The 23,162-nt window shown below is 29.7% G+C and overlaps 1 protein-coding gene across 1 annotated transcript in view; it reads left to right on the top strand.

Annotated features, from left to right (window-relative positions):
• Nucleotides 1–23,162, top strand: part of LOC111617828 (PAX3- and PAX7-binding protein 1-like) — an 89,403-nt gene that overhangs the window by 34,757 nt on the left and 31,484 nt on the right. Inside the window, exons 6-10 of the mRNA XM_023359139.1 lie at nucleotides 140–228; nucleotides 4,374–4,555; nucleotides 7,117–7,306; nucleotides 15,347–15,470; nucleotides 22,414–22,513. Of these exons, the coding sequence (XP_023214907.1) occupies nucleotides 140–228; nucleotides 4,374–4,555; nucleotides 7,117–7,306; nucleotides 15,347–15,470; nucleotides 22,414–22,513 (685 nt within the window). The remainder of the gene's footprint in view (nucleotides 1–139; nucleotides 229–4,373; nucleotides 4,556–7,116; nucleotides 7,307–15,346; nucleotides 15,471–22,413; nucleotides 22,514–23,162) is intronic.

Below are 23,162 nucleotides of genomic sequence, written 5' to 3'. Positions count from 1 at the left end.
TATCATTTATGAATGTGTTTTTAAATTGCTTTTATACAATATTATTATTTAAAAAACAAACCTTTAAATTGGGTAGATTGTTAGTGACAAAACATAACTTGAATTATTAATTTGACTATTTTTATCACATACAATAAAGGAGAAGAAAATGAAATGGAAAATGAAGAAGCAGATGAACTTGAACGCTGGGAACGTGAACAGATTCGTAAAGGTGTGAGCATGACTCAGGTGAGAAGAATTGAAGATATTTTATATATATATATTTAAAAATAGTGACATATTTTAAATCTTCACAAATTACACCTAAATTCTTGGTCATTTATGGTGAAGTTGTATTTATTTTAAATCTTCTGAAACTTGAGAATTGTCAATAATACAGTGGTGCTTCGTATAACGTAGGCCTCGAATAACGGACACTGCAAACAACGGACTTTCAGTTTGGCCGTTACGTGACTCGAACAACAGACTTTCCGTTTGGCAGTTACGTGAGGCGAACAACAAACTTTCTGCGAACAAGTGTGAATGATATTTTCACTCTTTTGCCGTTGCCAATGACAATCTGCTATTTTTATAATATATTAGGGTTATTAGAATATATTATTAGTATATCTGAAGTACAGAGCTCCCGTTGGGATTTGGCTTGCTCCCTTGTTTATTACGTACATCACCTCAGTGCAGGGTATTTACATTTATTCAAGTGTTGTGCAAATCACGGCTTCTAAAAAAACAGAAAGGTGATTTCAATTGAAACAATGCAAGAAATCATCAGAAGGAGTGAAAGTTGACAAAAACTTCCTTGTCAAATGGGGAGAGGTTCAGGAGTTTACCAACACTCATTATCCAAACAGAGCTGAGGCCAACAGGATCAATGATCTCTACAATGACACCCTTGCCCATCATTTCCGACAGGTGTTGAAGAAGAGAGAGAAACAGACCACCTTGGACATGTTTTTCAAGAAGCCAGCAGGCAAAAAACAAAGGATGGAACAAGAGGAGTTGACCCTGCAAGCTCCAGTAGCCTCTCCTGAATCTGACTCCGATTAAAAAACAATAAAAAGAGACCTGCTGCAATGTGTAAAAAGTCTGTATCTGTATGAATGTGTGAAGAAAGTGTTCCTCCACCTCCTCCTCACAACATCTGACTATCCAGCATAATTGGTGACTGCTCCATTTTCATTTTTTTAATGGTACAGTATGGTTATTTTATGCTGCGGAACGAATTATGTGTTTTAACATGTATTTCTATGGGAAAATGCGTTTCGTATAACATACTTTTCACTTAACGGACATGCACCTGGAACGGATTAAGTGTGTTATACGAGGCACCACTGTATATTGAATCTGTAACATTTGTTATTTGATGTTACATATACAATATAAACTACTGTAGATTAAGTAGTTAAAATTAAATTATACATTTAAATGCTTATAGATAAAAAGGTAAAAGCTTAGTCTTTAATATTTTTGTTTATATTGAAGTTTAATCAGACTTCAGATAAAAGTTTATTAAACTTTGTATAATATAAAATACTTAAATAATACATAATTTACTAAAATTATTTATTACTAGCAAATAGGCCCGGCGTTGCTCGGGCAAAAAGTAACGATAGCGAAGATTAAGTTTATTACGTTATAGTCAATCTTACCCATTTTCAAAGAATGCAAGACTTAGGTCCCACTGTTTCCAGACTAATTAGAGAATTTTTATATAGGTTAAAAAAGTGTTCGATTTCCCACAAAACTGAAAAAACTGTATCTGTGCCTGTAAATCTTGCATGTCACTTTCTCTTAACACTTCCATTGTTGATACTTCCATTGTTAACACTGCCATTGTTGATACGTCCATTGTTAACAATGCCATTGTTGATACGTCCATTGTTAACAATGCCATTGTTACTTAACACTTCCATTGTCAAAACCTTTATCCTGTCTCTCTCCCCTGGGGGAATTTCGAAAAATCCCTTCTTACTGTGCGNGGGTAATACTCGGTTTAAACCGGTGGCTGTTATTATTATTATTATTATCATCATTATCATCATCATCATCATCATCATCATCATCAACCCGTCTTGATTATATATTAGATTAGAAAACAAAACCCATTTTAGATTCTCCATAATTCATATTTTTCATATTACTAGATACAAGATTACAAAGCAGAATCAGTCATCTTTTTTTAGACTATTTTCTACCTTGAAATACACAGTTTGTTATGGAAACTAGCAGATAAAGATTGCACATTTTCAAATATACTTTTCTAGGTTTTCCTTTATGTTTTTCCTTTGGAAATAATTTAGTATCTGTCCAGTTTATTGGTATGTTGGTTTTTGAGATGCAATCTAATTTTAAATAATTTTAAAAAAAATTAATGTTGTTCATTACTATTAATTTATTAAATATATTAACCCCTTCTTGTCCATTTTTTTAAAAAATTTTTTAATTAAACATAAAAAATACTTAAAACTGAAAAAAAAGGAAAGAAATGCGTTAATTTTGGTTAAAAAGCTTCATCATTTAAGTTCCTTTGTCCTGCCTTTCTGTGAAATTTAACACCAATGAGTTATTGTTTACATATCTGGATGACCTTGAACACAGCTGGAGTCGGATTTCCCGGAACATTCTCATAGACGTCGCGGGAGGACAAGGGTTTAAAGTAGGGTGAATTCAATCTGGCGGTATATTTTTAAATATTTTTAAAAAATTATAATTTTTATTGCGATTTCCGACCCCCCCTAATTAATTAAACATATATATAATAAAATCTATTAATTAAAAAAATTAAAAAACTATCGGAGGTCGTTTTTGACATCAGAAAGCAGCTTTAAATAACTTTACCGAAGGAAAATCGGTGCATTACAACTTTAGAACGATTAATTAATTTTGATAAAAAACTCCCATTAAAAAAACATTAAAAAAAACATTAAAAAGCAATAAAGCGTGAAGCGTGCGTCATTAAAGGTTGATTAAAATTGTGATAAAATTTTTTCACGCGGGAAAAAAATTCTGAAAAAATTTGGGGACCTAAAAAACATTCCAAAAATTCAAAAAAAAAATTTTTCAAAAGTGGCCTTAACGACCGTTTTTTGCGTAACGCTATGAAACTTGCTCGAGTCAGACTGAGTTAATTGATTTTTATTGCATTTTATAATGTTTTCTATGCTGTAGTTTATGAAGTTATTATTTTTATAATAAATCATTTTAATTCCATTACTATGTTATATTTTGACAACTTTCTTCAGGAAGTTTCTTTTACTTACTTGTTTATATAAACAAGATGTTAAATATTGAATACCACAAAACTAATGAAATTATAACTGAAGAGTTTTGATAAAAAATATTACATAAATTTTTTTAAACAAATTTTTATAATTTGTAACATTTTATATAAATGATTAACATCTCTAATATGTTTAAAAACCAAGCTATAAAGCACGACAAAGCAGTCTGTGGTATCTGAAAATGAATTAAAAATTTTAGATTTACAATAATCTGAATCATTGTAAATATTATTAAGGTCTCTTTCTTTATCAAATTTATACTAATTAATTATGCTAACTCTGATTAATCATATTTTTATCGATTTTTAAATTTCTGTAATTCTAATTTGTATAATTACTGATTGTATAAAAAGTCAGTATTGGTAAATTAGCTCATAAGTAAAGATTATTTTTAATGAATTTTGGTGCAGAATGTTTTGTTATATCAGTTAGATGTAACAGTTTATTCTGGTACAAATGATTTCGACACATTAAACCCATCATTGCATTTAATTTTTTAACTACAGTAGAGCATCGTTTATCCGAAGGTTGGTTATCTGAAGGAATTCCAGTCGACAAATTTAAATTTTCGCCAGTGCTGTGGCGCTGTAATCTTTGGCTATGTCTTCGGCTACTCAAATATTTTACGTTTTTGATACTAAATTAACTTCTGGAGTATAATTTTTATTGTTTTTATATTTTTCAATACATTTATTTTGTTTGTACAAAATAAAAAAATAATTTTTAACAATACAGTAGTCTTCATTAGGCTTAACATCGACGAAAATTCAACGTGAAGCGACACGCAACGGAGAAAAATTTCAACACGGGATAAATTAATATATTTTTTCGTACATAATTGGTTATCCGAAAAATAAGTTATCCGAACAACCCCAGTCCCCAATTGATTCGGATAAACGACTCTCTACTGTATTGATATTTGAAAAGAAAAGAATGTTTGGGTTGTATCAAATCCCATTTATAATAATTAATTATTTTATATAATTAATTTGAAATAATTAAATATATAACTGTTTAAATATATATGATGTTTTAATAAATTAAAATTATTAAATTTGTAATTAATAAAATTAACTTGTTTTCAATATTTGTTAGATACAACAACAGCTTCAAACAAATACTGACAGGATATTTGGATATAATCAACAAAATGACAAAACAGTTAAAGTTACATCAAATACAGAGTCAAAACCACCAAGTAGATTGGCAAATCTTTCAATTCCACGTGAAAGAAAGGATTTAACAGTTAATGATATTAAGTCCAGGCTTTCTGAAAGGTAAAATATATTTAATCTTAGGATTAATGAAACATATATTTAAAGATGTTATTAACAAACAATAGTATAATAAAAATTATATATGTAGGACATATGAAACTCTATGTAAAAATAGTTTTCTGACTTGAAAGGCAAGTAAAGAAAAAAACATACAGTATTACTAAATTAAAAAATGTAATTTTTAACATTCAGAAAAAAAAAGTAAACTTAGCTAAAGTAAATTAACTAAGTTATTTGAAAAATACAGTATATTCATAAAAACATATGAAAAATTATGATATATCCTATATGTTAGAGGTTTTATTCTAGGTGTGTTGAGAACAGAACAACATAGCAGAAAGTGTAAAACAATTATTTAATGCATTTTAGAATCTAATAAATGTTTACATGCAAACAGATCACTTTTAATATTTTTAAAAAAAGTACTACAAAATTATTATTTAGAATAATTTTTTTTCCCTGTTATTGGATGATGATTAAAATTTAGATAATAGTTGAAAATTCCAATTATAAAAGTATGGATAATGATTTATTAATTCAAATATCATTTAACAATCCAAATTATTAAGACATTTAAAGATTAACTGCTATATAATAGATTCAGATTCTCTGGAATAAATGCTTTTTGAAGAATTTGAATTCGTCAACAATTTGCTTTTGATTTTATTCTAGCCACTAGATGTCAGTTTTTGAATATTTGTAAGATAATATAGAAGCCTTGCACTTCACTTGTAATACTATTTTGAAATGCCAAAAGGAATAAATGAAGTAAAGATTTGAATTTAAATAACAGACCATAAAAATTCCATAATATCTAAAGTATGAAGATAACCCATTAATGAATGTTAATTATTAATTGAAATTGTTGAATGATAAAAGAAATCAAATTATACATGATGATTTTGAATTGTTAACTCTCAAATAAGCATATTCAACAATATTTAACTCAGAATTGATTTCATTTTCATTATTGGATAGGATGCAGGATTATGTAAAACTTTGGGTCTTCAGCATTACTATCCCACAAATATTTCAAAATTGTCAATTGTTGGGCAAGATTGATTTCAATGATGAGAGTATTGGGCTGTTTTTCCATGAATGACAATTTTAATATCTCAGTTGGTCATTGGCTTCACATATTTCATCAGTCTGGATTGCTAAAATTATCATTTGCTATCTTAAATACTATAATTAACTGCTGTGTTTTTCATCTTATTATTTCCTTGCTTTTAAAAAATTTACTGGATTTTTTTAATTTTATTTTTCTCTTTTGATATAACTGGCTAATTTTCTATAAAATTAGAATTTTTTTTGTACAATGTATATTGAAACTCTATATTTAAAATGTTATATGTATATATGTTTATATAAATATGAATTATCCATGAGATTTAGGAAAAGTTCATTCATCTAGAATTGTTTTTAATGCCTGTTAATTGTATCCAAAAATAAAAGTAGACAGAATTGTCAGAGATGAATCACGGGCTTAGTTGATTCTTTTATCAAATTACATAATTTGCATTTCTGAATGTTTATTGTTACTGGCATATTTTTTTGTAAATTTGCATATTTGAATGTTATTGTTCTAAAGCCAGTCATCTAACAAATACATATAATTTTGACTATATTTCAGATTATAAGTTTTGCTTAAATTTGTTTAATGGAATAATGGTTATATAATTTTTGGGTTGCAATTTTCAAATGACAGTGGGAATGCTTATACATTTCCACTATCATCCATTTGTCCATCTGTTTTTTGCTAATTGCAAGAATGTTAGATAGATGTAAGTTGAGACTAGATATGAAAAACTTAGCTGCTAGAGGCCCTGATTAATTATATATGAACTTATGGTCTGGACCAGAAATCACATGATTTCAATTCAAAATTTTCTCAAGAGTGGAATTAGATAGATGACTGGCACAGCTTGATTGTTATCAGGACAAGTACTATGTACATGGGCAAGACACAACTACAATCCAGATCAGATATGGAAAGCTTAAAGACTGGAGACCCCCATTAACAATACATGAACTTCCAGTCTGGAAGTTCATGTGATATTTTTAAGTTGAAAGATGATTAAAAATTGCATTGTGGTGATATCATAATAAATAAATGCTCATTTTTCATTTACTTTTTTCTACTACTTCACAAGTTTATTATGTTTATTGCTCATCTTGTCCACATATATTTTCTTATATATAAATGACATTATATATAAGAAAATTATTTTTGATATTTAAGTACTTGAGGTGTTCTATTAATAAGATACCTGAGTGCACTTAGATGCCTTTTTCAGTGTTTTATTATGCACATCAAGTAGGGTTTTATGGATATGGCTATTCTTCCTTACTATAATATGCACTTTAATCGAGTGTATTTAACATTTAAACTTTTCTCACTTCATAACAAACCTCATGGAAAAAGAACAGTTTTTGAGAATCCCTGAAAGCATAAAAATTTAACTTAGATACTTTATTCCATAGAACTCCTCATTTATGAGTTTATAATGTAGGAAAAAAAATTTTTTACAGTTATTTCATAAAAAAATTTATATTTTAAGATTATCTGCTCTAGAAGAAATGTATGCCAATCATCAGCGAGAAGATGACTCATGCAACACCCGTTTGGCCAACTCGTATGATCTAATCAATCAACTGGAGAAGGAGGGTCCTTTGCTTGCCAGCCGCTTTTCTCTATATCAACAGATGCGAGGGTATGTCACAGACTTGGTTGAATGTCTCGACTTAAAGGTGGGTTTTTATAGATGATGCTGAGAAATAAAGGCACTTAATTGGGTTTGGGCTTCAATCATTTTCTGCCTTCTGATTTTAGTTGCTATTGTTTTGGGAGGGTGTCTTTTAAATTATTAACATTAAAGACACTAAAACAAAAATAATTAGTGATTAAAGATAGCTGAATGTAATTGCTATTATTTGATAACTTTTTCAAAATTTGAATTAAACAGTAATTATATTAATTCATGGAGGGCAGTAAATATAAACTGTTAGATTGCTGTTATGATTGATTGATTGATTTGTGAACATTAGACATTAATATATTAAGCCACATTTGGACTGGAAATTGTAATTGTGGAATTATACTTTATGGTGGTGATGATTTCATTATGAAAATTTATTTCAAATATGAAGTTTGTACATAAAATATTTCCATCATAAACAATATTTTGATTTGCTAAATTATTTTAACAGTTGTTGAGAATAACATGTAAAATATTGGTTACTGTTTTCAAAAATTGTTAAAATAAATCACAAAATCAAAATTTTGTTTTTGATGAAAAAATAAAAACTAATTTTTTGTGCATTTTATTGTAGAAGTAGGATTAGATATATTATAGATATTTATCATTTAAATTATTGTTGAATAGTCGGATATCTATGTAAACTATCAGTTTTCATGGAAAATGTTATTTGGATAAATGTTGCTTTTATATTAATCTTTATTTTATTTTATTGTTTTGTTGTTATGTATTAACTGCTTATTGAAATTTTTTAGACATATTGCTGGCACTTTTTAAATATTTTTTCATCTAAAATCTCAATGTCCAAATAAACTAAATTTAAATAAATAAACACTTTATTATAGTCTAATTAGAAATTGCATTTATGTGACATTTAAATTAATCAGCTTCAAAATAATAATATTCTTTGAATTTACCGTATTTGAAAATAAATAAATTTATGAAACTGCTGTATTTATTTTTGTTACTTAGAATTGATTTCTTTATAATTAAAAAGTTTTAAATTTTAGAAATTTTTATAAAATTAAGATTTAGTATTTATTTTAGTATTAATATTTAGTTTTAGTAGTTAATTAGTATGCATAAAATTATTTACTAAAATTATCCAATTCTGTTCATTTGGATTTATGTAGTTTTTAAAATTCTGGAAATTGATTTCATAGTTAATTTGCTAGTAAAACAGTGATTTTAAATTTAAAGAATACTGCTGCCATCAGTAATGAGATCATAATTTATGAAAATATATAGTATAAACAAAAAGTAAAATTTATTAGCAATAGCACCTATAAAAATTCAGTTTTATCTTAAATTATTTGGATCTTAAGAAATTAAAGTATGAAAAATTTATAAAAGTAATTGACTATAACTGTAGAAAGTAAGTCTTTTCTTTTTACAGTCCTTTTTACAGTTACTACATTAAAAAAATCCATATAGATAAAATAGTTGATTGGACCAAATACTCTATAATGAGAGAATTGTTTGAACCTAAATTTATTTATTATTTATTAACTGATTTCTGGTTAGACAATGTTACAGATGAATTTTAAAACTTTATAAATATAATCAAAATATCTAAATATGTAGAAAGAGTTATAATTAAATTGGAAAGCATTTAAGCAGTAATTAAATTAAAACTTCAGCTTTTATTAAATTTAATATTTATTAATTAAAATATTTCATATTTAAGTGCAGTTTTGTATATTTAAATATGAATACTTCTTTAAAAACACAATCAGAATTTATTTAAAAGCACTGAAATATTTGTTTATTACTGTAGATGATGAGTTATATTTTTAGATGCTTATTTTAAGAAGCTTGTTATATCAATTTATTTCTAATTAACAGGAAAATAAAGAAGCTAAACTATTTAACTAAGTTTCTAGCTTGTATGAACTGTGTTGTTATTACGTACAAACCAGATACATTAAAAGTACTGTTATATGTATATATATATTTATATGTAATTGGTCCTCCATAGTTATTCTATATAAAAACTAGAAATTCTTCTATCAAGTATAATGGAATATTTTTTATGAGAAAGTAGAGATTGAAGAATTGAGAAGAGTTTCAATTCAAGCTTGATGTTGTGATGCTGTTTCTGCAGCCCTTGACAAAGCCATTCTTACTCAATATTGCTCAAGTTGGACTTCACAGCCTTCAGGGGTCTCAGTTCTTATTCTTTTAGATCTAGAATTTACCTGACCAATTTTACTCTTATGCTTTCCTTTTTGCATCTTTTTCAACAAAATAGTGTCATTTTAATGCCACATTGATAAAACAAAGATGAATTGTACACACAGTATATTAATTAGATGAGTGATAACACTTTCTAAATAATGGGCTTGTTAGATCATTACTTTGATTGAATAATAGAAAGTCATGTGGTCACTATAGAAAGATTTTTTTTTAATTGTTATACACAGTGTCCCAAAAAATGTACTCACTCTTTATCAATCCAATAGAAGATATTAGTTCAAGAAGAAATTGGAAGGCAATGTCTCAATTAAATTTTCTTTAATTTAACTTATTACATTTGTATTCATGTCAATAAACACTTAAATCAAAACTTAATATATTATTAATAGTAATGGTCAGTCAAAGAGTGAATACATTTTTTTTGGAACACCTTGTAGAAGTGACATGATGAGGCTATTGTTTTTAAAGTTTAAATTTTAAATTTAATGAAGTAAGTTTAAAATACAACATTTGCCAAAATGTTTTAAAATGCAACTTAAGGGAAAATTCCTCATCAAGCATGAAGGTCATGTGATCACTGATGTCACTGCAACGTAAGTGCAATCACTTATCCAAAATTGATAAAACATTTACTCTATAGCCAATACTTACACAAAATAAGTAGCCTATATTTTCCACCAGAACACACGATGGCTTTTATATTGGTAATTATTAAGGAGTTTATTGCAATCAATTACATACTTGACAAATTACTGAATTACTGGATGTTTTTAAATTTTCTAATTTTCAATTAGTTTTTTATTTCACTCTCTAAATTATTTAATTATTAATTATTCAGTTATATGATTGGTATTATTTAGGGCATGTACAGAGAAAGCACTTAAGATGCATGGCCATTTTTATCAAAATTTTTTAAAAGTAGGTTTATGTTACTTTGTAATCTGGTTATAATTTTTTATGATGGAGACACTGTTTTTTAAAATAATGAATAACTACTATACATAAAAATATATATGAGAAACTTCTAAACAGTAACAAGAAATTAAATATAAATAATTTATACAGTCAAACCTTGGTTTTTGAACAACTCACTTTTCAAAGAAATTGGTTCATGAACAGAATTTTGAACACATAATTGTCTCAGTTTTTGTACAATGACTTTTGTACTGAACAAGCTACTTGTCAAGAGTCGACCACAGATTAGAGAGGGACAGATTGTCAAATCCTATACTTCCTATGTTAAAAAAAGTCAACACCCCAACCAATCAACAACAGGACTACTCATTCAGAAATTACTGGCATGTCATTAGATGTTATGAATCATTGATGATGATGCTATTTAAATTAGATTTCAATGTGCATGAAAGAAAGATACTATTTCTGTTTTTCGGTATACACTGCAGTTGAATTTAAATCAAATTAATTAATAAAAACTGCATTAATTGACATTCATAAAATATAAATGGCTTCCACAAATTTGTGTTTAAAGGTGCTTAAGTTAAATTAAATAACAAAAGTTTATTATATATAATGCTACATTGTATTTTTGTGCATGAAATACAGCTAAAAAAATTTAAAAAAGGCTTTATTTTCGGGATCGGGGAACAGATTAATCCATTTTATATTGCTTCTTATGGAAAAATTTGTTTTGGTTTTAGAACAACTTTTAAGAACAAATTATGTTTGAAAACTGAGATTTGACTGTAAGTTCTGTTTCTTTTATTTTATAAACTGTAATTAGTAAATTTAAGTATGCAATTTTTGTTAAACATATTTAATGAGAATCTAAAAAAAGATGAATTATGAGATTTGCTATATTATTACATTTATATTATCTGAATTGATTATTTGAATATTACTGTCTTTTTGTTTCTTTTTTTAAATTTGTATAAAAATTATTATTCAAAATGGAATAAAGAGTGATTCAAATATAAAAGAAGCAAATTTAGAATATATAATATAATAAATATATAATTTTAGTTTTATATTTAATGAAAATGAAATAAAAATCTAAAAGTCTAATTATTTTAATTTATAGCAAAATTTTAGAATTGATAACAATCAAATTTTATAAGCAAATTTTATGTCTACAAGAATGATTAATTTTAATGTAAAAATAATAATAATGTTCTATTTTTACATTTAAATTAATATTAAATTTTTATTAATAATAAACTGTAGTGAAATTTTATTTAATATTTTAAAGAAATATAAATATTTTAATCTTAAAATTCATTAAAATTGAATCTAAGGTTAAAATATTAGCGTTAGTACTAATGAAGTAAATTGTAGGATTAGTTTATGATAAGAAAGCCAATAGTTTATAAAATTTTATAAGTGACACAATTGATGTCTTAATGACTACATTAGGAAGAATTTAGAAAAAAAATTAGTGATAATAATTTATTAAATTATGATTGGATATTACTGTTTTATTTTTATACAAAATCATTAATATATGAATCAAATTACACTCATTGCCATAAAACTTAGCACACCAAGGAGTTGTCATATAGCTGTGAAACTTGGCATGCAAATAAGTCTTAAGCAATTATGGAAATAATTAGTTATAGCATGATGGCTTCTTGCATAATGCCAACAGAGGATGTTAAAATGTGTCCTGCTTGGCCTATAAAAAAAGGCATGCAAAGGCATCTTTTGTGTATTTACCTGTTTCAGAGGGATGCTGTATCACTAGAGATGTTTTTATGCTGCAATCAAAGACACCATATGAAGAACTAACTGACTTTGACAAAAGAAGAATCATTAGGTTGAGAGAAGCCAGATGGTCATCTTGCTGAATAGCTTGCCACCTAGACCATTTTGACAACACTGAGGAGATGTTGGAACCAGCGGATGAGAGAGCTTGCACACATGGCTCCGATGCTCAGGACACCCTCAGCAGAACAAGAGGATTGTTTGGTCTTCCAACAAGCATACACTCAGTCGATCGTATTGTTATCCACTTTCCAGACACAGGTAGCACCATCATTACAGACTTCTGTGTCTATCCATACCATTTCAAGATACCTGGGTGAGGAACATTTGGTATTGCTGCAGCTATTATATGTGCTGCTGCCATTTACAACTCCCACTGTCAAATCCATTTGGAATGATGTTGCTCCCAATGGGATTGTACTACAATGGAATGGAACTGGATCATCTACAGTGATCTAGATTCTAGTGACTAGTGATTTCTAGTGATCTAGTGAGTAGTGATTACAGTGATTTAGATCTAGATTCAGTTTGGGAACTGACGATGGCCAAGTTTGTATCTGGAGGCCTGTAGTGAATGCCTCAATCCTACCTACACTTTAGAGTGGCACACTGCCCCCAAGCTGGTGTGATGGTCTGGGGCGCCATCACATACAACTGTCAGTCAGTTCTAGTAGATATCCTGCAGCAACAAATGTTGCCTGTCATGGCAGGACTTCCAAGAGCCATTTTCCAACAGAATAATGCTTGGTCTCACACAGCAAAGTTGTCACAGGACTGCTTCCATCATATTGCTATACTTTCCTGGCCTTCCTGGTTCCCTGATTTGTCACTGATCAAACATATCTGGGATTACCTGGGATCCCAAGGTGGACAGCCTAGGAGTTTGCAGTCTAGTTGGCTGAACTAGAGGACCACTTACAGCAACTGTGGACTGAGATGTCGCAGGACACCATATGGCACTTGTATGCCTCCATGCATGCCTGTATCACATTATGTATTCATACAACAGGGTAGTAGAACCTCCTTTCATTTGTAGTTTTTTCTGCAATCAATGATACTTTTGCTTTCATTTTGTAATCACTTACCAGGTTGTTCAATAAGTTTTGTCGTTCAATAAGAAAAACACGATTTTATGGTTTGAAATACATTTTATTATTCAATATAATCTCCCTGAACTTTAATACACTTGTTCCAGTGATCTTCTAATTTATGGATTCCATCCCTTAAGTGAGAATCCGGAAGACTGTCGAAATAGGCTTCCATGGCTGCTATTACCTCTTTGTTTGATGAAAACGGTTTCCCGTGCATGAATTTTTTGAGATGTGAGAACAGCCAGAAGTCAGAGGGAGCTAAATCTGGTGAATAGGGAGATGTTGCAACAATTCGTATTTTAATTTACTGATTTTCGCGATGATTTTTGAGCTGTGTGAGATGGTGCGTTGTTTTGATGAAAAATGATTTTTTTCTTTTTTAAACCAGGTCTTTTCTCACCAATTTTTACATGCAGCTGGTCCAAAAGGTTACAATAATAATCTGAATTTATTGTTTTACCAGTTTGGAGGTAATCCACAAACAAAATTCCTTTTGCATCCCAAAAAACTGATGCTAACACCTTCTTGGCTGATTTCTGGACCCTAACTCACTTTGAAGCCGAAGTAGGGGGTTCACACCACTCCTTAGCCTCTTGTTTTGATTCAGGATTATGGTGGTAGACCCAAGTCTCATCCATAGTGATGAAACGATGCACAAAATCCTTTTTATCCTTTCTAAAACGCTCTAAATGTTGCTGAGAAAGTTGCATTCGAATGTGTTTTTGTTCCATAATTAGCGAATGTGGCACCCATTGTGCACACAGCTTTCTGTAACCCAAAACTTCAGCCAAAATATTGCTCACACTGCCTAACGAAATCCCTAGGGCTTCTACTTTTGGTTAATTGACGATCTTCCAAAACCATATGCTGTATTTTTGCTACGATTTCTGGTGTTGATGCACTTTTTGGACGTCCTTCACGTGGATCGTCTTCAAGACTTATACGACCACGTTTAAATTCAGCAACCCACCTTTCTACTGTTCTAATTGAAGGTGAAGAGTCCTTGTACACTTTTAACAATTGTTCGTGAATTTGTTTTGGTGCTACACCTTCCAAAAATAAGAATTTTATCACTCCACAATATTCAGTTTTTTCCATTGTAAAAAATACAGTGACAAGTCAACTTTGAACAGCTGCAAATATACAATGAGTTGACGGATCTACTTGAAACTTGACATGTGTTTAAGAAATAGTAGTACTATTTATAGAGTAATAAAGTGACATCCTAATAGCACCATCTCTTATCAAACGACAAAACTTATTGAACAACCTGGTACTTATATCACAGTTACACACACACACACAATTTTGTTTGATTCTGACAACTCCTTCTTGGTGTGCTAATTTTTATGGTAATGAGTGTATTTTCCTTTATAAATAATAAATAAAATTCTATAAAAAAACATTTTATAAACATAGATGACCAAGACAAAACCTTTCTCAGTTGTTTCTAGCTGTTTATCCACAAGTATGAGCGTTTTTGGCCTTCAGATACACTGTGGTAGAACTCTAGGATGCTCTACCACAGTGTAACTGAAGAAGGCCAAAAACGTTTGTACTCGTGTATAAACAGCTAGAAACAAGGGAGAAAGGTTTTGTCTTGGTCATATTAAAATAGTTCTAGCTCCAAATGCATAGAAATTTATAAACATAGTTTGCAAAATTTTTAACAGTTGAAATTACTTATTTTATTCATTTTTATAATAAATCAAATAAAATTATATAAACTTAATTGAATGTTTGAATTATTAAATAATCTAGTTGACAATAATCTGCAAATTCATAGTTTATTTCTAAAATAAAATTTAAAAGAAAGTGAAAATTTATTAATATTTTTTTCAATATTGTTGATCAGTTGAATGTTCATATTTCCTAACTTCGTTATTACAAAAAAAAATTTTTTTATGTAAAATAAATTGCAGATTAAAAATTCAATTGAAAAGGGATTCTTAAGTAATGATAGTTCATGTAATATAATTATTATCATATCTTATACAAATCATAACAAATTATGTTTTTTTTTTTAGGTTGCAAAAATTGAAATTATAGAAAAACAAATGAATGAATTGTTGAAGGCCAGAGCAGAAAAATTTGTTCAAAGACGACAACAAGACATTAGAGATCAAGCTGATGAATATTCCATAATTTCTAGTAAGTCCTTTTCTAAAAATAATAATATATTGATATTTAATATTTTACTTCACATAACAAATATAATTATTCTGCTAACAGTTTTTTGAGAATGATGAATATAATTTTTATATATCTTACAAGGAAGAAGTTACAGTTGCCATTTTGACAAATCTTAATAAATTATATTAGTAATAAGGTATATTAGTAATACAGTATATTTCAGTTTTTATTATATCAATACAATGAAACAGTATATAAATTATTTTGTAAAGAATTTCATAATAATTTTCAATGTTAAATGTTTTATTTATTTGTTTATTATTTTAAACTTTCATTAATGTCATTTATTGATAATAAAATAAATGTACATATATTAGATTTGAAATCATTTTTAATAGTACTTTCACTGAATTTTTAAAAATATTCAGTGAAAGTACTATCTTAGTAGGTAAATAGTTTTAACTTACAATTCTAAAAGATACATTAACAAATTCATATGTATTTGAAGTGATGTAAATTTTGTGTACATTTTATTTTTTGTTTAGATTTCTTATAGTTTATTCTTGTTATTTAATACACACTGAATATCTGATAACTATTTTTTGTGGAAAAAATAATAAAATACCAAGGAAAACTAATTTACATTTGCATAGAAGTAATATTATGTCTATTGTTGACAAGACTATGTCTTGTTTATAAAATCGTACTGCCTCATGTTCTTATCAGCGTAGAGGTATGAAGGAGTACATGTAGAGAGTTGATATTTGGTACAGAGTATTAGGTGCCCAAATGATTTGCGTATAAAAAAAAATCCAGACTCATAGGTAGTCGGGACTGAGAATCGAGTCAAAATAAAATCCAAAATGGTGACCCTCTTCTACAAACAGGCAAAACAGCCACCGAATTCAGGTAGGGGAGAGTACCACCCGCAGTCATTCTAAGAAGTGAACTCTGACCTTAGGACTGAGCGTGCCTGCACGTGACCTTTGCCCTTTGATCTCACTTTTCTCCTAAACTCTAATGAGGAGAGACATCTTTCTACTAACTTTCGATTCGACAGCCGTGCTGATCTTGGATTTATATTATATATCAACGCTGTTGTAAATATCACTGCCGATACAAATTAAGTAAATTATCAGTTTTTTAGTAAATTTTTAACGACAGAACAAAAGACACAGAACACGTGGTCAAGGTCAATGTGGACATCAGGGACAAGGTAGGAGAGACATTTTTTCACTTCACGTTAATTGACCTTTTGAGTCGACAGCAGTGTGATCTTGGATTTATATTATATATTGACGCTATTGTAAATATCGCGCTGCCGATACAAATTAAGTAAATTATCAGTTTCTTAGTAAATTTTTCTGACAGAACATTCACCGAAAATGGCTTGTGGACGACCTCGAGGTCGAGGCAGGCGAAATTTTAATGATCGTGCCCAAAAGCAGTGATATCAAAGAAGATAGGAGAATGAAAACGAGATATAGTCTTGTCCTTGTCTGCCTTGAGATATAGTCTTGTCCCAAATACGGTTTTGCCGTTTTACTTGTTTTAAAAATATATGTAATTTTAAATGAAATTAAAAATTTTATTAAATTGACAACTATTATAGCAATTATCATGAATAATTGTATTGAAATAAATGCTGGAAATGATTAGGAAAGGTAAGGATGAAATTATCACACACAAATAAAAAAGCTGATTTAAATAAAAAGATGGAATAAATGCCATCATGGTATTAAAGCAAGAAAAGTGACTTTTTTTTTTCATTTTAAAAAGTTATTTTTTTAGATATCTTTTAGAAATTCTGTTTATTTTGATTTGGGATTTTGACAGACTTTGAGTGCAGTTATTTTTTAGTAATTAATTACATTTTCATATAAATATATTAAAAGTTTACTTTTTTACACAATTGATTACTAAAATTGTTAAAATACAGTAAGACCCTGCTTAACGCTGCCTTGATTGATGCTGATGGTCTGCTCAAAGCCCCCTTAAAAAAAAAACTCAAAATTTACGCTGATTCAAATTATTGTGGCATTTCATTGATTTGTATATAATACAATTATTCCCAAACACGAAGCAATTGGCAAAAGGTGGCAATTCGTCATAGTGCTGTACTTTCCTTAAATCTATGTTTGTTTAGTGCAATTATGGAAAAATATAACATTGTGGATGCCATAGGCAATATTGACTTTGTTTGGCAAGAATTAACTGATAAATGCATGAATGGAGTGTGGAAGAAAGTATGACTGGAGGTATCAAAGAATTCTCAACAAGAAGAGCTTATTGTTGACCAAATTGTCAACCTAATCAATACAGCAGGACTAGGAGATGTAGACAAGCAGGATATTGAGGAGTTACTGCAGGTTTTTCGTGAGAGCCTTACCAATGACGACCTTCAAGAATGGGCAGAGCTCATTCATGTAGAACTGGAAAATACTGATTCCGAAAATGAAGAACCCAAAGAATTTCTCTACAGATTTCCTTAGTAAAAGTTTGGTAACAATAACTGAAATTGTTGATCAAATTGTAGTGAATTATCTAGATTTTGAAAGGAGTACAAAGCAAGATGAGGGATTTTGGATGCAATCTTCTGTTACCAACATTTGCTTAAGGAAAGAAAAAAAAGCAACAAATGAAACTACACAACTTTGTCTCAAAAAACAAGAATTTCAGAAGAGCCAGGACCTTCATCACAAAAAGTGAACTTTACATTTCTGTGTGCATATGTTTGTGTTATTTAACATATATTATTATACAAATTAATATAAAAATAACTTAAAATTAGAGTAAAATCTGTTTATCTTTGGTCGCATATTCTTCTTTCCTTATGTACTCTATGTTAAAATGACCTCGTTTAATACTGTTTTGTTTAGCGCTTTGTCATCTAGGAGTGCATCCCCTGTTTTAAGCAGGATCTACTGTATTTGATTAGTAACTTAATTTTCATTAAATTTTCAGAAATGAAAAAATCACACATAATCCAATTAATTCATTAATAATGAACTTTAATCATTATTAGATGCAAAAATAATAATGATTTGTCATTTGTCACATAAATAAATTAATCATAAATTTTGAAATTTTAATGAAGAACATAGTGTCTTTAAAACACTATGAAATTATACAAAGCATGGTATCTTACAAATAATGAAGCACTTTAAATACTACTACTATTCTAACTTGAGAAGTACTAAACTTATGTAATATACCCACACTCCCAACAGTAAAGTTCAATATTCACTCTACAGAATGAATGTTTTTGGTGGTCTTAAGCCCCCTCTTTAGGTTCTCAAGTCTTTTGAACAAGTAGAACATTTGAAAGACTAGAACCTGACAAATGTTCATTCTACAGGGTAAATATTAAACTTTATGGTTAAGAGGAAATTTTAATGTACATGTGGGGATACTCAGTCTGCAGTGACTCAAGTGACTTTGTATACCATGTGATCACTACACTCACAATGACTGAATGTATCTGATCAGAAAATCTGCAACAAGTTTTGCTTCAAACTTGGGCATTTGTCTGCAGAAATTTAAATGATTAAGAAAGCTATTGGGATGATTCAATGAGTGAAGTCCAAATAAAATTGTGTACTGATACATCAAAGATTATTAGAAATCCATTGAAAGCAATCCATGTTCTAGAAGTCCTTTGACAAGCAGAAAACCTGAAAATATGGAATACATGCAGGCTGCAAGAATCAGAAAAAGATTCAGACCTGGGGCCGTATTCTGGTCACTGTCTCTGGTCTCGTCTCTCGCAGGCTGGTCGCTGATTGGCGACTGGCTTGCAAGAGACGAGAGACCAGAGACAGTGACCAGAATATGGCCCCTGAAACACTAACAATGACCCATAACCTTTTTTCTGAAAAACACTGGATGTGAGTCGTGTGCTTATAGTTATAACCCTGAAACAAAAAAACTAGTCCTAGTCTTTCTAATGGGTGCTGCTTGAATCTCCACATCAAAGAGGTACGGCAAAGTCAGAATGATGTCAAGGCCATGTTAATAGGTTTTTTTTTTAATCATGAAGAGTGTGTCCACTATGAGCCTGCTTCTCCAGACCAGACAATACATATGGTGTACCCAGATCAAAGTTCTTTGCCAGCTGAAGGATGCAACAAAAAGAAAATAGCCATTATTAGTTAATAATTAATGGAAAATAACCAATATTAATTAATAATTATTAAGTACATTTTAGTAATATATCACATTTATAAAAACTTTATTTGACTTAAATATCACATTGTGCTTTTTTAAAACTAAATATATATAACAATGATATAATTCCAATAAATAAAAAGACAGTCAGTTCCAAAAAATTTTTGTTTAAACTTTAGCCAATCACCTTTTATTTCCGTTAAAATTTCAGGATAAACTTCAGCGACCGGACCTTCCTTTTTAGGCTACACGGTCGCCTACAAACAGTCCTTTAAAATACAGAAATAATCCAACTTAAGCATTAAAACTTGTAAAAACAGTTGTAAAAAATTGGAATTGGTGATCCTTTGACGTCTTTAGGTTTTCATCCTTCTTCCATTCGGGAGTTTCGGATCCTTATATTTACTCAAGGGATGCGCTGTTAAATGTAAATTGTCCGTATTCTCCTCCTGGTGGTGAATTATTACAAAAATTTTTCTATTTTTAAAATTTCGCTGGATGTAAAAATTTTTTCCAATAAATTTTAATGTACATGTGTGGACAGTTACTCTTCTGTGGGGATACTCAGTCTGCAGTGACTCAAGTGACTTTGTATATGTTAATGCTTAAGTTGGATTATTTCTGTATTTTAAAGGACTGTTTGTAGGCGACCGTGTAGCCTAAAAAGGAAGGTCCGGTCGCTGAAGTTTATCCTGAAATTTTAACAGAAACAAAAGGTGATCGACCAAAGTTTTAACAAAAATTTTTTGGAATTGATTATCTTTTTATTTATTGGAAAAAATTTTTACATCCAGCAAAATTTTAAAAATAGAATGATATAATTATTTTGATTAAAAACTATATTTTCTTGTAAATAATAAGAAGTTCTGAAAAAGTATTATTATACATCATCACAGTAGAAGTGCTTTTAATAGGAAGCATGCGATTCATGGCAAAGTGTAGGCCTACTTCTTTCTCAGAATTATTTGGTTACTTTTTTTATGAAAGTGTTTAATGTAATATATGTATCCCCTGATTAACACAGTTAATTAATCTCTCAATCCTACTCAGTTCAGTTCAGTTCAGTTCAGTTTTTTATTTGTAACATACCATAGGTACATAGCCGGTGCCGTAAAACATAACCAGGTAAATTCACATACATACATACTTAAAAAAAGCAGTATAAATGGGTTACATTGATGGTAATACAAAATATAATAAAAATAAGTACAGAGACAACATTAATCAAACAAAAGAAGACAAGCAACAGTGTGTATATACAAACATTGCAAACCCGTACAATTAGTAGGATAAATGAAACAGTGGGCATGCAAGTCCTGTGCAGCAGGATGCAGAGAGAAAAATGCATGTACAAAGGCAAACATGAAACAGGGATAAGGCTGCACAGTTGAGAGAGAGGGTGTCAGTGTACAATAACAATGACAGATCACCGAGAAAAAGCTGGAACAGTAGTTCTTTTAAATTACATAGAAATCAGTTGCATGAGGGCAGCGTATGTGTCCTTATGTTTGAGAAAACAATTGAGGCTATGAGGAGGCCAGCTGTAATCATGGGCAACAGTGAGAATCCTAAGATGTAGACATTCCAAGTCCAACATGGGACAGTGAAGGATGTAGTGTTCACTACTGTCAGAAGTACTGCAGATGATGCACTCAGGCCTGTTGGTGTTCTTAAACCCTAGCAAGGTAGGCAAAGAACCTGCCATGGTTGGTGAACATTTGTGTAGTAGTGTGGCAAGGAGTATACCACTTGCAGGTGAGAAAGTCCTTGAAGTCGGGTATGAAATCACGAGTGATAGAGGAGTTGTTGTCCCAGTCATCCTGCCAAGAGATGACTAGGTCCTGTCACAGGATGCTCTTGATAGTTTTAAGATTAATTTTGTTGTAGGCAATAGGTTGGTGCTGGTTTGATGAGGCTTCCTTAGCAAGGGCATCCACCCTTTCGTTGCCTTATAGTCCTTGGTGTGCTCTAGTTCCCTCTCAATCCTACTGTGTATATCAAAATTGTATTAATCAAAATATGGTATCTATGTTAAATAAAGACAGCTGGTAAAGCCACATAAAATAAAACGTCTGCCATGTATATAAAGGGATTGCTGCAATTAATTTTGTCCATTAATCAAATCCTGCATTAACCTGTTCCCTGGTATTCCTGACATATCTCGGGTGGAAACATAATGACATTGACCTGTGGACCTGAGATATCTTGTTTCTTCATTTGATGTTTTTGAAACTAGATGTCACTAGTCGGCATAATTTTTATGTTAAAACCAATTTTTGTTTTTACATTTATTAATATGTCTATTTTGTTTGTGCAAAATAAAAAATAATTTTGGATGATACAATAGCCACAATTATTTTTTTCTAAAATGTGGAATTTTCATTAGGCTTAACATTGACAAAAATCCAACTTGGAGCAACATGCAATGGAAAAAATTTCAATATGGGATAGGTTAAGCAAAGGATATACTTGTATATGCATTAAATAAAAAACTTAATTGACAGTAAAAATAGTTAATTTGCTACATTTAACTATTAAATTAGATTTATTAGATCACATTTATGTTAGAAATAGAAGCATATGATTAATATATTACTATCCTTGTTTAATTACATGTAATTTGTAAAATAAATAAATAATATATATAATTAATTATCAATTATATATGTAATTCATTTTTGAGTTATTAGACATTTTTTACTTATAAAATAACTGAATTTTTAAAATTATAAATTGTTTTAGTAAGTATTATATTGTTTATTCATGTATTCATGTACATAAATTTTATAATTAGCAAAAGGATTCCGTGGATCAAACTTAGAAATGTTGGATGGTAAATCAGTTATCCAGGATGAAGTAAAACTTAGAAGAGTGGCTGAAAGAGAAGGTCGCAGGTAATTTTTTTATATTCACAATATTTGATTATTTTAAAATCATAAATTTACATATTGTTTAAAATAAATTATAATCTGAAAATACTCAGTTGTACCTGTGATCTGAGAGATATATTGCTAAAATTAATTTAATTTATTTAATCAATAAAACACTGTATTTTGGCTTTGGTAGCAAAAAATTACAAGAGAAGTTTTAAATAACTGAGAAATATAAGATACAGTAGAGCAGGGGTGGCCAAAACATGGCGCATGTGCCAAACTTGGCGCATTGGACGATTACAAGTGGCGCTTCAGTCGGTTCCGAGCAACATTGCCAGGTTTGGCTTCATTGCATACGCAATTCGGTGCAATTGACCCGTTGACCTTTTTTTTTTTTTTGCTTGTACGTTACACAATGCATTCGTGTTCATGTACACCACTGATGCCATATAGAACTATTTTATACGGGTAGCTACACTACAACTGCATTTTTCATTGCTTGTTCTGTGGCAAATCTGAATTTTCGTCTTATAAATTGAAATACCTAAATAAGGGGTGGCCGAAATTTTTCTCCGCCCCGGGCTGCTAACACTCACGGTACGCCACTGCGCATCTGAACTCGTCTATCAAAAAATTGGCGCATGGTATGCAAAAGGTTGGCCACCCCTGC

The sequence above is a fragment of the Centruroides sculpturatus genome, unplaced genomic scaffold (assembly GCF_000671375.1).
Source record: "Centruroides sculpturatus isolate CEXI.00-Female unplaced genomic scaffold, Cexi_2.0 scaffold104, whole genome shotgun sequence".
NCBI lineage: Eukaryota > Metazoa > Arthropoda > Arachnida > Scorpiones > Buthidae > Centruroides > Centruroides sculpturatus.
This window is presented reverse-complemented; position numbering and strand designations above follow the sequence as displayed.